Source organism: Saccopteryx bilineata, chromosome 6 (assembly GCF_036850765.1).
Source record: "Saccopteryx bilineata isolate mSacBil1 chromosome 6, mSacBil1_pri_phased_curated, whole genome shotgun sequence".
In the NCBI taxonomy this organism is placed as follows: Eukaryota; Metazoa; Chordata; class Mammalia; order Chiroptera; family Emballonuridae; genus Saccopteryx; species Saccopteryx bilineata.
Window position 1 is genome coordinate 99,903,658 of NC_089495.1, and position 16,300 is coordinate 99,919,957.

The window sequence follows — 16,300 nt, forward strand, 5'->3', positions numbered from 1 at the left end:
CACACGCTGGCCAGTGCCCTGTCCACTTGCCTGACCCTGCTACTCCTCTCTGTTCTGTCCCACCAACTCCTCAACACACATACGGAGACACTGCAGGGCATGGGCCTCCAGCCAGGTATCACAACAGAGCCCTCTGACATATTGAGACCCTTAGATGGTGAAAGAGTCCCGGCAGTTTTGCATTTCTTGGGGTCACAGAACTCATCCGGGTTTATCCACCCACCTCACCCCCACGTCCACCCATGACACATTCAGGTTTACCAGGATGGGGTATTGGGGGGGGGTGTTAATGTAGGACAAGCTCACACTGCTGCTCCGGGCTGGAGAGGAAAGGGAGGAGAGAGGTGAGGCTCTGGAAGGGGTGGGGACCGCTCGCTGGGCTGGCCCAGGAACAGGGCACCGTGTGTGTGCGCCTGTGAGGAGCTGAAAAGCCTGCACGTCGGAGCAGCACGACAGAACCCAGGGCGTGCGCGGAGCCTCCCTGAGTCTTGCTCCTCTGGCTGCAGCCATGACAGAGAACTCTGACAAAGTTCCCATCGCCCTTGTAGGGCCTGACGACGTCGAGTTTTGCAGGCCCCCGGTGAGTACCTCCCGGGATCCCCAGTCCAGCTGCCGGGTTAGTCCACACGCAGGGCCCGGGCTTCGCGTAAGGGTCCGAAGTCACCGTCCAGCGTCAGCAATTTGTGCCACCGAATGTGGGAGGTTGGAGCAAATTGGGGCTTCAAATGTGGAGGGTCAGGTGACGCCCCACGCGTGTGCGTGTTCATGGACCATCAATTCACAGGCGGGTGTGAAGGGGAAGGGTGGAAAGGGAGTCAGGTGGGGGCGTCCTGTGGCCAGCGGGATGTGCAGACCAGCGGGCGATGGCTTTGCACCACGCAAAGTGCGCTATCAAACAGCCACGCCTGAGTGTCAGGGTCACGCGAGAAGGAGCATGGCGAAAGGGAGCGCCGGGAGGAACTCTGGGCAAACTGTTTCCCATCCCTACCCCTAGTCCCTGGAGGCGAGCGGAGTCCCAGGGTGCGGGCGACTCAGACGTGATCTGTCCCCCTCGGGTCCCCGCCCGCAGGCGTACGCCACGGTGACCGTGAAGCCCTCCAGCCCTGCACGGCTGCTCAAGGTGGGAGCTGTGGTCCTCATTTCGGGGGCGGTGCTGCTGCTCTTCGGGGCCATCGCGGCTTTCTACTTCTGGAAGGGGAGTGACAATCACGTAAGTCTAGGGAGGGCGCAGGGCGGGGAGGTGCGCGGGAGCCAGAGGCGCGCGGGGTAGTGAGGTCCTCCCTGTCACCCCCATGTTACCCGCTAGGTGGCGCCCTTGGACTGCGAGGGTCCGCTCTTGACTGCCAGGCGGCGGACCCTCCCCTTAGCACCTGCTTTGGGGGCCTCCCCGGGCATCTTATGCCTTCTTCCCTCGAACTCCACTACACGGCTTTCTGCTCATAGGACACTGTGGAAAAGCAAGGCAGAGTTTTAAGGGACAATATTAAAACGTAGAGGAGCAGAGGAGGGGAAAAATGCAATGGACAGTTCTAGGAAAGCCCTTTACTTTCTTTTGTCTTTTTTTTTCCTTTCCCAAGTGAGAGTAGGGGAGATAGACTCCCGCATGTGCCCCCACTGGGAGACTCCCTGCGGGCCTTAGACGGTCTGATGCTCTGCCCCTCTGAGGCCATGCTCCCAACCGAGAGCTATTTTTAGAGCTTGAGGCTGAGGCTCCAGGAAGCTCCTGCCAATGCACTAGAACCAATTGAGCCAGGGCTGTGGGAGGGAGGGAGAGGGGGAGGGGGAGAACAAGGAAAAGGAGAGAGAGAGAGAGAGAGAGAGAGAGAGAGAGAGAAGTGGGGGGAGAAGCAGATGTTCGCATGTGCTCTGACTGGTAATCCAACCCAGGACATCCACATGACAGTGGATGCTCTACCACTGAGCCAACAGACTGAGGTGAGGAAAGCCGTTTTCCACAGGCCTGGAGCTTCCACTGAGCAGCTGTGTGACCTTGGATAAGGCATGCCACCTCTCTGGCCTGGGTTTACTTTCAACCTCGAGGAAGAAATAGAACTAAATGAGTGCTAAGGCCTCTCTCAGCTAAGAAAGACTGTGAATTTAAGAACCTGGGACAAAGATAGTGAAGAACTATCTAGACCCAGTGTTGGGAACAAATCATCTTCCAGGGGTTTTTGTTTGGCTTATTTTTATTTATTTATTTATTTTTGCATGTGACCTACTCAGTAATGCTCTTTTCTCTCTTGCTCTAAGGGGGGAGGGGGCAACAAGTGTAACTTCCTTAAAAGCAGCAAATCTTTTTAAAAATCCATTCAGGCCTAGTCACATGTGATTTAAGGTAAATGTTTCACTAACTGCTGTCCTACTTTCTTTGTTTTCGACTGTTTATTTTAAAGCTCCAGGAGTATAAAAAGTGCTTCTAACTTGACTGGGCAGAATTCAGTGTGTTCTCTAAATACTCTGAATTGTGTTCACCTTTGGAAAGGCTGGCGTTTTATCTTGGTGACCATTGCCAGGCCTGGCATAAGCTTATTTGGACTAATGGAAAAGAATTCCATCTCTAGTATACACACAAAGGGCTGTTTCTTAATCACTACCCTCAGAGGATTTGTGACTGCTGCCTCCTCCCCTCTCTCCCACCGTGATATTCAAAGCATGAACAAATTCCAGTACTTAGAGAAAATGGTGCTGAAAGCAATTCAACCATTTTACACATAACATCTTTTGTAGTCACTGCCTAATTTGTATTTTTAACTCAAATGCCTACTGTAGATAAGCATGTCATTTAGCACTGAGTCTGTTTTAGAGACTACATCAAATTTACAAGCATCGATTTGTAAGATCAGAATTGCACAGTATTTCGTGTATATTTGAAAAGGGTCTTAATGTATTTGTATTTTAACTAGGTAAGCTGGGCCAGATGCTCATATTTGAAAGCATCCACTGAACATGGGAAGGATTTCAATATCTACATCTCCATTAATAGCAAGTCATCCCTTGGGAACTTGTGCGATATTTGAATGTAAATGCTATCTTTTAGATGACAAAACCTCAATACAACAGGTCACTTGGGGATAAAAATAATTTTGCGCTTTTTTTGGTAAAGATTTTGGTTGTAATATATATTAAAATGAATACCACGTGGCATTTAATTATTCACAGCAAACTCAGCTAACTGATAAGCTCTTAAAAAGAGAGATTGAAAGATCATTCTGAATAGTTGGGCTCCCTTTTTTTTTATCTTTTACTTTCCTGCATGATGGTTCGTTATCTGGTTCAAGAGAGCAGTATTAAATTCTAAGAATACAGAGGAATAATGAATCACATTTTATTGCCAACCATCAGTTCTTGCTATTTTCTGTACAGGCAGGAGAATGAAAAACACTGTGATCGGTTTTTTTTCTTTTTTCTCCCCAAATATTTGATGCTGATTTATATTATTTCACTTTGAAAAGCAAATAATAAAATACTACTAAATAGAGTAAATTTGGCACCGTCTCTGACAAGCACATGCACAGGGCTGCTGTCCCTGAATACAAACCTCAGTAACCCAACTACAACATAACCAAAAAGGTAAGTCTCTGTCAAACAGGAAGAGATCCCCAACCAAAAAGATCACCTACTCTTCAGGGATCATCCATGCCTCTGCTCCATTCTATTGGCTTAACAAGCTGTAATTCACCTCCTGTCCCTTTCACATGGGTAGATCCCCTGAGGACAGCTTTACTTGAACTCAGCTAGAGGCCTATGAAGCATCTGAGTGCTAATAATTGGGAACAAGTGACTAGGCTCAAATATTGAGGCCATGTTTCAGCCACATAACTGTATGGGGAACAAGGCGTTGAAACAAGGGAAATTCCCAGCAACACTAGATAACTGACAGCCCTACCCTGTGGGACAGGGGATGAGATCACTGCTGGGGGCCTTTCTTCTCAGACAGATTTTTCCAGACATCGTCCTAAACGTTGTATAATTAAGCTGAGAGAACCCAGGCTTTATGAGAAACTCATTAGCAAATAGCCTTAGCTGTAAAAGGCACCATACTGAGCAGGATTTTGGCAAATAATAAACTTCATTGTACTTGATAGAAATAGCCTTAGGTGCCAGCAGCTCCATCAGTTTAGAGGAAATAATGTGATTACTGCTCCATCAACCCAGCCTCCTTCTGAGCTCGGCGCCCAGCACTTTGTAATAATTTCACAGTTTGCCACCACTGCCCCCATCGCTTAGGGCACAGACCTCTCACGGATGCCCCACGCAGGTTGTGCGCTGCTTATGAAATATGGGCTGGACCTACAGTAGGAAAATGCAACACCTGTATGTGCGTGAAGAGCTTTGCTGGGAGGAAGGTGACAACAGGTGGCAGTGAAGGAGAGTCAAATTAGGACCACAACCCATTCTTCTAGTGTCACGGTCTTGTCTCCTTTAGACCTGTTAGGAAGGTGGAAACCATTAATTTCTTAATTTTTGCATTGCTTCACTAGCAAAAGCTTATGTACAATGTTTTCAGAGCTTCTTGTTGCCTGAGAGAAGGATGCTGTGCCAGCAGGAACTCACACACGTGTTGTCTGCAACGCTCCATTTTTTGTTTGTTTGTTTTTAATTTACAGAGACAGAGAGAGCGAGTCAGAGACAGACAGACAGGAATGGAGAGAGATGAGAAGCATCAATCATTAGTTTTTCGTTGCGACACCTTAGTTGTTCATTGATTGCTTTCTCATATGTGCCTTGACTGTGGGGCTACAGCAGACCGAGTAACCCTTTGCTTGAGCCAGCGACCTTGGGTCCAAGCTGGTGAGCTTTGCTCAAACCAGATGAACTGGTGACTTTGGGGTCTCGAACCTGGGTCCTCCGCATCCCAGTCCGATGCTCTATCCACTGCGCCACCGCCTGGTCAGGCTGCAACGCTTCTTTTGACGGTCATAATGAACCCATGTGAGTAGTAGCTGCTTGGAGCACAGGGGCAGAACAGAGTCCGCTTTCTAAACCTTACCTAAATAAAGAAAGCACTGGCTCGGCCAGAGAAAACAAGTTCCCCAAACTGGATTGATCGTACAGACCTCCTGAGCTGCAACTTGAAACCAGATTGGTGGGCTCTGCTCCAGCTGCCCTGAATCAGAACCCGGAGACGTGGCTCTCACGCTCAGGCTAGCTTGGGAGACAGTGCCCGCAGGAGTCGGAGTCTGTCAGAAGGAGGCAGGGAGGGCGAGCCAGCCTGAGGTGTCCCGTGGGGCGGAATGCTAGAATGCCGGCGGCCTGAGACGGGGCTGGTTAGCAAAGCCAGCCCTACATCTCCACTGAGAAAGTAAAATCATGCTCCGTGGGGCTTGTAATACTTTAGTGGTAAGCTTTTTAAAAATATGTTTTAATGGCAGAAGTTTTCTTAAGATTTTATTCAAAATTCTAGTACATACACAGAAGTCGAGTTGCTCTGCTTAAATTGTAGGTGCGCAGAGGAGAAAGAAAACTCACAGTCCCACCTGCTCTGCCACCTCAGCTTCTGGGCCACCTCTGTGAAAACTGGAGTTTTAAATACATACATGAGAAACCACCTATGAGGTCCAACTTCTTCATTTTACACTCAGAGCATCTCCCAAGACCCAGGGATAAATTGTATAGCCACCTGTCTTTCTGATTCCTGAACCAGTGCCCATCCACGGTGCCAAGTCTCCCTCCCTTCTCCCCACACACGTCCAGTAACAAAATGCCCTACAACCCCATCTGCCTGTTCCATAGAGTCATTTAAATGAGTAACTCCCATTTAGAACTGAAACAGATGTTCATATTGACCTTGCTCTCTGCAGAGGCTGCTCTGTATCAAGCAAATCCCAGTCCTGTCTGCCATCTGAATTGTCGACCACGTCCCAGGCCAAATCTTAACCAAAAGATTTTTTTTTAACATTTCAAATTGAGGTGCCTCTGCAGACTTGTTCAGTTAATAGTCCAGTTAACTCTCTGCCTGGTCAGTTTCCATTTATCCATCAACAGGTCTCAGGGAGAGAAAAGAGAGAGAGAAAGAGACAGAGAGACAAGCCTAAACTCACTGTTCCACTTTGTTGTTCAATTTAGTTGTGTAGAATTGTCCTTTACAGAAGTAAGAGCTGCCTGACTAGGTGGTGGCACAGTGGATAGAGCATCAACCTGGGACGCTGAAGACTCAGGTTCGAAACCTCAAGGTTTCATTGTTGCTGGCTTGAGCCCAGAGGTTACTGGCTTGAAGCACAAGGTCACTGGCTTGAGCAAAGGGTCACTGGCTCAGCTGGAGCCCCCTGGTCAAGGCATGTATGAGAAAATAATCAATGAATGAACAACTAAAGTGCACAACTACAAGTTGATGCTTCTCATCTCTCTCCCTTCCTGTCTGTCTCTCTCCCTCTCCCTCTCCCTGTCTCTCACTAAAGACAAAAAAAGGTAAGATCTACGCCCCAAGCCTCAACCTCATGGGTTCTGGTTTGACTAGTCCAGGAGGAAACCCAGTCACGGTACCTGGAGATTCTACTCAGATGCTTCTATACACAGCCAGAATTGCAAATCACTGAGCTCTTTGAATTAGTATCAGAGACTATCAAAGGTTTTATTTTTATTTTTTAATGTATTTTTAAACAAATCGTTGATTGTATTAAATGATTGGTAATTAGGATGATGTTCTCATATATTACTCTCAAGGTTGTCTTAGTGTATTTCTGACAAATATGAAAGTTACCACATATACTGCAGGTCGGAAGAATATCCCTGCCCTGGCCAGCGGCAGGTCGCTGAGTTGGTTAGAGTGTTTCCCAATATGCCAAGCTTTTGTGTTTGACCCCTGGTCAGAGCACATACAAGAATCAACCAATGGCCTGACCAGGTGGTGGCGCAGTGGATAGAGCGTCGGACTGGGATGCGGAAGGACCCAGGTTCGAGACCCCGAGGTCACCAGCTTGAGCGCGGGCTCATCTGGCTTGAGCAAAGAGCTCACCAGCTTGGACCCAAGGTCGCTGGCTCCAGCAGGGGGTTACTTGGTCTGCTGAAGGCCCATGGTCAAGGCACATGTGAGAAAGCAATCAATGAACAACTAAGAAGTCGCAACTCACAACGAGAAACTGATAATTGATGCTTCTCATCTCTCTCCGTTCCTGTCTGTCTGTCCCTGTCTATCTCTGCCTCTGTGGAAAAAAAAAAATCAACAATGCATGAATAAGTAGAACAACAAATCAAATCTCTTTCTCTCTCTCAAATCAATTTATAATTTTTTTAATGTGAAGACAATCCCTCGTTTGTTCTAAAAGGAAAGACGACTACTCTTATGTTCACTTCCAGATTTACAATGTCCATTATACCATGAGCATCAATGGGAAACTACAAGACGGGTCGATGGAAATAGACGCTGGGAACAACTTGGAGACCTTTAAAACAGGAAGCGGAGCTGAAGAAGCAATTGAAGTTAATGATTTCCAGAATGTAAGTATATTTCATGCATTTCCAGAGTTTAACCAGGCAAGCCTGGGAGACTTTTCTAAGTCAGGGAGAAGCAGCGTCCCTCACACACATCCAAATAAATGGTACCTGTTCTTCATGGCTAGTCACGTGCCGCTAAACCACATACATCACGCAGCATATTCTCCTGGAGAAGGGACCACTCTTTGTTGTTAATATTTTCAGGATGAAAAAAGCAACACCTTGGCACTGAAAAGAACAGGTTCTTGGAACTATATAAGGTTCTTGGCAGAAAGATGTGAAAAAGCTATTTCTTTCCAAGCAGCTTTCTGTAACATGGGGAATAAAATACACAAACTATCCTAGAGTGTTATTTTTAATTTAGAGAAAGGAGGAAGATTTCCATGACCTAATAATCTTATCAAATATAGGTAGGACCTATTTAATCTAGAAAATTAGCATGGAGAAATTCCCCTATCATATCATATGTTTTCTGACTCCTGCCTATTGCCAATAACACATTCTAGTCTCCTTTGAAAAGGGCAGACATGTTTGTTTTCAAAAATTCAGTTTACAGGCAATTTGGGACAGTCAGCTAAGCACTGATGCTTCAGTGTACATCTGCAAACCAAAGTGCTACTCACACCTGCTTTCCTGTTGGCCAACAGAAATATCTTATTCTCACGTTCTAAGACAAGGAAGAGGCATCACTGTTTGTGCTCTCCTGTTAAACCTGTAGCTGGCGGAGATGAAACTTGATAATAATAATAATTTTAAAAAGGCACTTGAAAGTAATGTCTCTTCTGATCATTTATTGGCCCACAGACATCTCATCGACCCAGGCTTCTTCTGACTGATGAGAAAAACTAGAGATGCTTTTCATTTGAATGAAAGAATTCCCCTTGTTGACACCAAAACACACTTCACAAACCCTTTCGAGTAGCAAACCAGATGCTAACACTAGAGCCCAGGTGATGCTGGGTATTGCTTGATGATGAGAAGCACTGGCTGTGTCCAGAGTGGGCCCTGCCCCGGGCATGGGCTCTGCGGCCCATGCGCCCAGCGGTACTTCATGCACTCATTGCTTTGCAAATGGTTCTGGGCAATGCACGAGGATAATTCCTCCAGACCTATTAAAGGCTTGTACTGCAAGATGCAGAACAAGGTTAAAGCATTTTTCTTTGTACTCCTCAATATAAAATTATAAAATGTGACTCCCGCACACACACCATTCAATCCAGAACAAATTGAACACCTACGATATGCCTCAATGCCAAGACATGCAAAAGGTAGTTACATGGATTAATAAAAAAAGATTCAGCTCTATCAAGGAGTGTACATTTCAGGAATATACTTTTAAAGTATTTTAATTCTAAACCTATACATCTATTTTATAATCTTTTGGTTCTAATAATGGTATTGATTGTGTTTTGTTCTCCTAGGCCAAAAGGGCCACAAATATTTTATAAACTGATCAATTCTCTTTGATAGCTTCCACATTTCTCTAAGTTGGAACTGGTAAGCAGAACATGTTTTTTCTTTGATGGATAGAACCTGTTATGGGTTTAAACAAACCTGGACTTTTGAAAACACATGAATCTGCCACTATAGTACCTGCATAATTCCCCTATATTTTAAACCAAATTCAAAAAGCATTTATTGGAGCCTACTGTGTGCAAGGGACAGTGATAAGCACCGGGCATGCAAAGATGACTGGCACCTGTTTCCCCCTCGAGGACCTCCAGTCCAGTCCAGGAGGTGGACATCCGTGTGGGAGTGGCTCAGGTCGGCCTGGAAAATGTACTGATGGAACTTGAACACAGTGATGTGAAGGAGCACAGAGGAGGGTTGATCCTGGCCACTGAGGTGTTGGAGCAGGTGTGACAGAAGGGATGACAGTTGAATCAGGTCTTAAAGAATAATTAGCATTTCAACCAGCAGAAAAGAAGAGGTAGAGCTTTCCAGGGCCGGGGAAGAACGCTGAATACAATCTCACAGGCCTGCCCTGGAGTTCTACCGGACCCACTATGGCTGAGGATGGGGAAGGGCTAAGGGTGGGAATGCAGGTGGGGCCAGATTGGAAATGGTTCTGAATTGTAAGTGACCGGTCTCCCCTGCTTACCCAGGACCCCACCAAGGTTTTAGTAGAACTGATGGTCCAAAGAACATCCTGAGAGGGGGGATCACATTGAACATGGGCTCCAGGCTCTCCGCTGTTCAAGAAAAAGTGACTCAGGACACTTGTTAAAGAAGGTTGGGCAGGCTTTATTCAAGGAGAGCTGTTTCTTTTTTGTTTGTTTTGTTTTGGGGGAGGGGTTTGGTGACAGAGAGAGGGACAGACAGGAAGGGAGAGAGATGATGGTGCATCAATTCTTTGTTGCGGCACCTTAGGTGTTCACTGATTGCTTTCTCATATGCGCCTTGACTGGAGGGCCACAGCAGACCGAGTGACCCCATTGCTCAAGCCAGCGACCATGGGCTCAAACTGGTGAGCTTTGCTCAAACCAGATGAGCCCACACTCAAGATGGCAATCTCGGGGTTTTGAACCTGGGTCTTCCACGTCCCGGTCCAAGGCTCAATCTGCTGCGCCACCACCTGGTCAGGCTCAAGAAGAGCTGTTGCCATGGGCTTTTGTAGTAGAGGAAAGAGATTGGGCTCAACTCTAAATACAATAAAGAAAAATAGGGATTTACAGCCAGACTGGGAGTGCTGGTGGATGGAAAATTACTAAAAGGTAGAATAGTTCTTTGCTAAAGTGACCTAACAGGGTTTTTGCTAAAGGCAGGCCAGGGTGATCAGATATCGAAGGTGTTCAGACCAAGGCTGACTCAGCAAGATTCTTGCAAAAATTGGAATAAGCAGGCCAAGACAGAGCCCAGCATCAGGGCCTCGTCAGAAAGAGGATTCAAAGGAGCCTGACATGAGTTAGTTCTAGGAGGCTTTGTCAATGCCCCAAGGAATACAAAAACTGGTTTGTTCATTGTGTATGAGTTACATTCTAGAAAGTTATACCCTCGATAGCATCTGGGCTGTTGGTTTATGCCAATCCTCTCAGACTAATAACCCGTTTATATAACAAAAATCTAGTTAGAAATCAAGATAGAATAAACTGGTGGATATATATGGGCATTCACTATATAATTCTTTTAATTGTGTGTATATTTGACTTTTAAAAAAAATAATTATTGATTTTAGAGAGAGGCAGGGAGAGAGGGAGAGAAACAGACAGAAACATCGGTTCATTTCCGTACGGGCCCCAGTGAGGGATTGAACTGGCCACCTTTGCACGGTTGGATGATGCTCTAACCAACTGAGCTATCTGGCCAGGGCTGTGTTTGATATTTTTATTTAAAAAAACTAGAGGGGAGAAAGAAAGATAGCATAACTTACCGACCTGGTAGGTAGGTTATTGATTTCAAAAATCAATATGGCCCCCAACCATAACATAAAGGAAAAGTAAAAAGAAAGTCATATTTTTGTTCTGACGGTTGAGTCCCTGTCAGTGGCACAGCTGGAAAGGCAGAGACCTAAGTATGTGCTGGCCAATTAAATAGCAGGCAGTTTTTTCAAACAGTGAACAAAAGTACCGTTTTCTCTCCATTTTCACAAGAATTGCATCCCTAGGAAAGTCTTTGTACATTAAAATTATTCCAGAAATAACTTTGTGTTTATGTGTAACATGGCGTTAGGGTCTAAGCACAGGTATGTTTAATCAGGTGTTTCACCCAGAACACAGGGAAGTGAGCTCTTTAGGACCTTCCCAGGCTTGTTGGACGAGCTTCCCTGGGCCCTGACCACTAAAGACAGGAGTGCCCCCAAACTTTGTGACAACAAAAGCTCCCTCCAAGATTTCTGTATGCTCTCTTGGATGTAGGTCCTCTTGCCCTCCTTGGAAACTTTTGGTTTGAGCCATAGAAACAGATGAGATTCCCCCAGAAAGAAAAACCATGAGGCTCAAATGAGATTGCCTGACTTTTTTTTTTTTTTTTTTTGTATTTTTCCGAAGCTAGAAATGGGGAGAGACAGTCAGACAGACTCCCGCATGCGCCTGACCAGGATCCACCTGGCACGCCCACCAGGGGCGATGCTCTGTCCACCAGGGGGCGACGCTCTGCCCACCAGGGGGCGATGCTCTGCCCCTCCGGGGCATCGCTCTGCCGCGACCAGAGCCACTCTAGCACCTGGGGCAGAGGCTGAGGAGCCATCCCCAGCACCCGGGCCATCTTTGCTCCAATGGAGCCTCGGCTGCGGGAGGGGAAGAGAGAGACAGAGAGGAAGGAGAGGGGGAGGGGTGGAGAAGCAAATGGGCGCTTCTCCTGTGTGCCCTGGCCGGGAATCGAACCCGGGACTTCCACACGCCAGGCCGACGCTCTACCACTGAGCCAACCGGCCAGGGCCTGCCTGGCTATTGATAGAATATTGTTAGGTCAATGGACTCTTCGCTAATTATCTTTGTTAGCAAATGTCTTCATTATCACCAGCTTCTAAGGACTTATTTGTTTGCGAAAACAGAAGGTTTGCTTGACTTTCTTGTGCTTTTCCGTTCCCTCTGTTTAATCTCATAATATACCTGGCTGCTTCCTATGGATTTGTAGCTAGACATGATGGTTATTATGTGTGAATTCCTCCCCACAGGACCCATCCCTAGGGCATTTCAGTTCTCTTTGCACCGGGGAGACCATCAGAACTAACTCAATACTCACTGCACAATCCAGGCTGTGAGTCCTTCAATAAAATCAAAACTCTGTCCTTTGAGGATATGGGTAATGGGTATATGGTGTTTCCTCCCTTGCATCGCACATTTAGAGGACACAGGGTTTGAAGTTAAGAGAACATATAACATTGTGGGATAGTGATCACGTCCCCTGCCTTCTGTTTTTCAAATCAGTAGCCCTAGATTTATTGCATGCAGAATAAGAGCAGTAGACCTCCAGGATTTAGCAGCGGTTCTCAGATTATGTTCCTTAGACCAGCAGTAGCAGCAGCACCTAAGAGCTTGCTAGAAATGCAAAGTGTAACCCCCACACCAGACCTACTGAATCTGAAATTCTGGAGGCAGGCCCAACACTCTGTTTCATTTAACAAGGCCTCCCAGTAAGTGTGATGCAAGGGAAAGTTTGTGAACCTCTAGTACCGAAGAAACTTGGGTGGGAAGTCTGTGTCTTAGTCCAGGCAAGCTGCTGTAACAGATTACCACAGGTTGGGTGCTTCTAAAGAAATTTGTTTCTCACAGTTCTGGAAGTGGGAAAGTCTGAGATGAAGCCTCTGGCAGATTGGGGTCCGGTGAGGGCCTGCTTTCTGGTTCATAGAGGGCTGTCTTCTCACTGTGTGTTCACATAGCAGAAGTGACACTGGGATGCTTTTTATAAGGGCACTAATGTCATTTAGGAGAGCTTCACCCCTATGATGTAAACACCGCCCAAGACACCACCTCCAAATACCACCACATTGAGGGGTTTCAGCATATGAATTTGGGAGGGTTGCGGGGGACATGAACATTCGGCCTATAGCAGGCTGTTTCAGTCATTTTAAAACTTTATTATCCTACACAAGTTCCTTTCCCCTAAACTGGTGGTCCTCAACCTGGGCTTCACATTGTAAACACATGGGGAGCCTTTGAGCATACCAGTGTCTGGGCACCACCCAGGCCAATTAAACGGAGTCTCTGGGGACAGACCCAGGCATCTGTGTTTGAAATTCTCCCCAGGTGACTCTGGTGCAGTGAGTCAGAAACCCTCGCAGTGAGGCTCTGTAAAATGGGCACAGTGCCACCACCTCTCTCTGGGCAAGAGGGGTGCTGTGGGAGACGTGAGACACGTTCCACGTGTCCACCCGGCCAGTGAGGCTGCCAGGCTCCCTGAGGAGCTTAGTGAAGCATGAGCCTTTCTTTCTCTGCTCCACCAGCCTTGTAAGGCTCCGGGTTCTGAGATCACATGTGGCATAACTTCCTGTGAATATCCTCACCCATGACTTACATTCAACTTCTCTCTTCGTTTTTAAGACGGCTGGATCCTGAGCCAGGACCCTAGGATTTCTAACTGCTTTTCTTCCCCCTCTCCTGGACACTGACATTGCAACAAGTTCTTATCTTCCCGACACTGGCCTCAATTCAACAGTGTATTGAAAAGTCGAGATTTGTGTTGGTGTCTACATTACGATGGCATACAATTTGTAGACCTTTTTTTTTTTATTATTCTTTTTTTTTTTTTTTTTTTAGACAGGAGAGAGAAAGGGAGAGAGAGAGAGACAGAGAGGGAGAGAGAGACAGAGAGAGAAGGTGGGGAGGAGCTGGAAGCATCAACTCCCATATGTGCCTTGACCAGGCAAGCCCAGGGTTTCAAACCAGCGACCTCAGCATTTCCAGGTTGATGCTTTATCCACTGCGCCACCACAGGTCAGGCTCAATTTGTAGACCTTTAATACTGTGGCGGCTGCTCACTCGTCCTGAAGTTCACCAGCGGGGTGAAGGCGATCACTCTAGGAGAGCACCCCGCTGTGCCTGGCACAGCGAGGGTACAGTCAGCACTAAGCTGCCTCAGGTCCCTGGAGGCTGGTCCCCAGGCAGAGAAGGAGGAGACACTGTTTATGTCTCCCAAGGGATGAAAACAAAACATCCAAGTCCTTGGATAAGGTCTAGGAGCAAAGTTCAGCCTCTGGTGTTGTAGAAAGCTTTACTATTTATAATATTTACTCTGGGCTTGGAAATTTAGGAAAAATCTGAATGTATGAAATTAATTCACTGGCCCAGCACCTTTTAAGAATCTTTGAGGGGCCTGACCTGTGGTGGCGCAGTGGGATAAAGCGTCAACCTGGAACACTGAGGTCGCCAGTTCGAAACCTTGGGCTTGCCTGGTCAAGGCACATATGGGAGTTGATGCTTCCTGCTCCTCCCCCTTCTCTCTCTCTCTGTCTCTCTCTCTCACTCCTCTCTCTCTAAAAAAATCAATAAATAAAATATAAAAAAAAAAAAAAGAATCTTTGAGGGATCACCAAAAAGAAAAGATTAAGGTGGCGATCTCAGAAAGCTTATAACTGAGATGACATTCCTGAGGAGCTACCATACAGGCACTGAGAACAGAGAGTCAGAGGAGGAATGGAGACTTGGGGACAGGGCTGACAAAAGTCAGAGGAAAGGGGCCCCCCAGCCTGCGATGGTCAGAGAGAGCGGCATAGAAACAATGGCCTTCTCTTCTGAGCTTGAGGGAGAGATGGAGCAATTAACACACTTCATGTCTCACCTCAAATGCCACCCCCTGGTGAAGGCCTCCCCTGACCATAACACCCCCGTCATTCCTATCTTGAACTCGGCTTTATTCTCTCCATAGCACTTAATACCACCTGGCTTTATCTCAGTTTTTAAAATTTTGGTTAACATTAAAACTTCCACTCCTTGAGAGCAAAGATTCCACCTGTTTTGTTCATCGCTATACCCAGTACCTGGAACAGTGCCTAGAATGTAGTGGACGTTCAATACATTGAAGAGCTGAACGGGTGAATAAACGGGTGGATGAACATGTATTTCATTTCCTAGGGTATCACAGGAATCCGTTTTGCTGGAGGACAGAAGTGCTACATCAAAGCACAGGTGAAGGCTCGCATTCCTGAGGTGGGCACCGTGGCCAAGCAGAGCATCGCCTCTGAACTGGTGGGTACCAGGCCCCAGAAAGCAAGAGGGCTAGGCAGATGTTGTTTGAAGGCACAGCTCTTTCTGTCTCTAGTTTCTGGATAGAAAACATAAGTTCTAATTCTTCTCTGCCAAAGGATTTTTACACTATTTTGGCCCTACTAGTTGGTTCTAAGTGACCATTCTTACATGATGTAGCATATTTAAAGGTTTTAGAAAAACTTATTTTAAAGTACTTCAAGGGGCTTGGTCTCACACGGCCCATATCTGCTTGATGATTGAGAACTATCTGATTAGTGATTAAGACAACATAAAGCACTTCATGTGAGAGACTTCAGGAGTCTGCTAGCCTCAGCTCCACTCAGTGTGGGAATTCCTCCTGAAAACCCCTGACAGCTGATCACCCACCTCTGCCGCAGAGCAGCCCTGGGCCTCCCGCTCCCTCACCCGTGTGTCTGCACCTTCACTGGGAGGGAGTTCTCACTGCTCCGCCCTGCAGTGAGCTGAGATGGCGCCCCTACAATATCTTCCCGCTGGTTCAAGTTCAACCCAGTGAAGCTAGCTAGTAACTCAACATATATCAAATTTCTTTTCTATGTGTCAGATTTGTAAGATTTTTTTTAAGCATAACTCTCCCATTTATTATTAATAACTTGCCTTTGAGCTTGATTTTATAAACATTTATTTTCAGAATTGTACACAGAGTTCTAAAGACCCATTTAACAACAATAGCTTAGATTTATTTGATACTTTAGGGCTTACAAAGTGGTCACATTCATTATTCTTTCATCTGAGTTGTGGCCGCATCTGACGAAAAGAAAATGGACTTTGGAGTCCGAAAAATGTAGGTTCAAATCCCAGTCCTGACACTGGTTGTGGATGTGGCTTCAACCCTGTGAGCCTCAGTTTTGTCATCTACAAACTAGGGGTATGCTCACTGTCCCGTAGGCCCTAGAACCTACCAGATAAAGACTAGATGGCCACTGCTGTCATTATTTATTATGACCACCTTTGGTCATTCCAGCCTCCCTGAGAGGGAGGCCAAGCCAGCGTCAGCTCCTGGGAGCCTGGAAACCACCCACTGTTTGCCCTCACGGGAGCCGCAGCCGGAGGTATCTCAAAACAAAACAAAACAAAAGCTAAAACAAGCCAGTGAGTTTTTAAAGCTCATTAGTATGTTCCTACTCCCATTTCCCCAACCAAGGTCCTGTGAGACGGCCTGACCTGCCCCTCTCCGGTCACCCCCCCATCCTGTCGGCTCG

General features: G+C 46.7%; 1 protein-coding gene across 2 annotated transcripts in view; it reads left to right on the forward strand.

Annotated features, from left to right (window-relative positions):
* The first annotated feature begins 419 nt into the window (after positions 1 to 419).
* Positions 420 to 16,300, forward strand: part of CNMD (chondromodulin) — a 30,526-nt gene continuing 14,645 nt past the window's right edge. For both annotated transcript variants that reach the window (XM_066236578.1, XM_066236579.1), the window contains exons 1-4: positions 420 to 580; positions 1,070 to 1,210; positions 7,297 to 7,437; positions 14,946 to 15,059. In XM_066236578.1, coding sequence (XP_066092675.1) covers positions 509 to 580; positions 1,070 to 1,210; positions 7,297 to 7,437; positions 14,946 to 15,059 — 468 coding nt within the window. In that variant the 5' untranslated portion in view covers positions 420 to 508. The remainder of the gene's footprint in view (positions 581 to 1,069; positions 1,211 to 7,296; positions 7,438 to 14,945; positions 15,060 to 16,300) is intronic.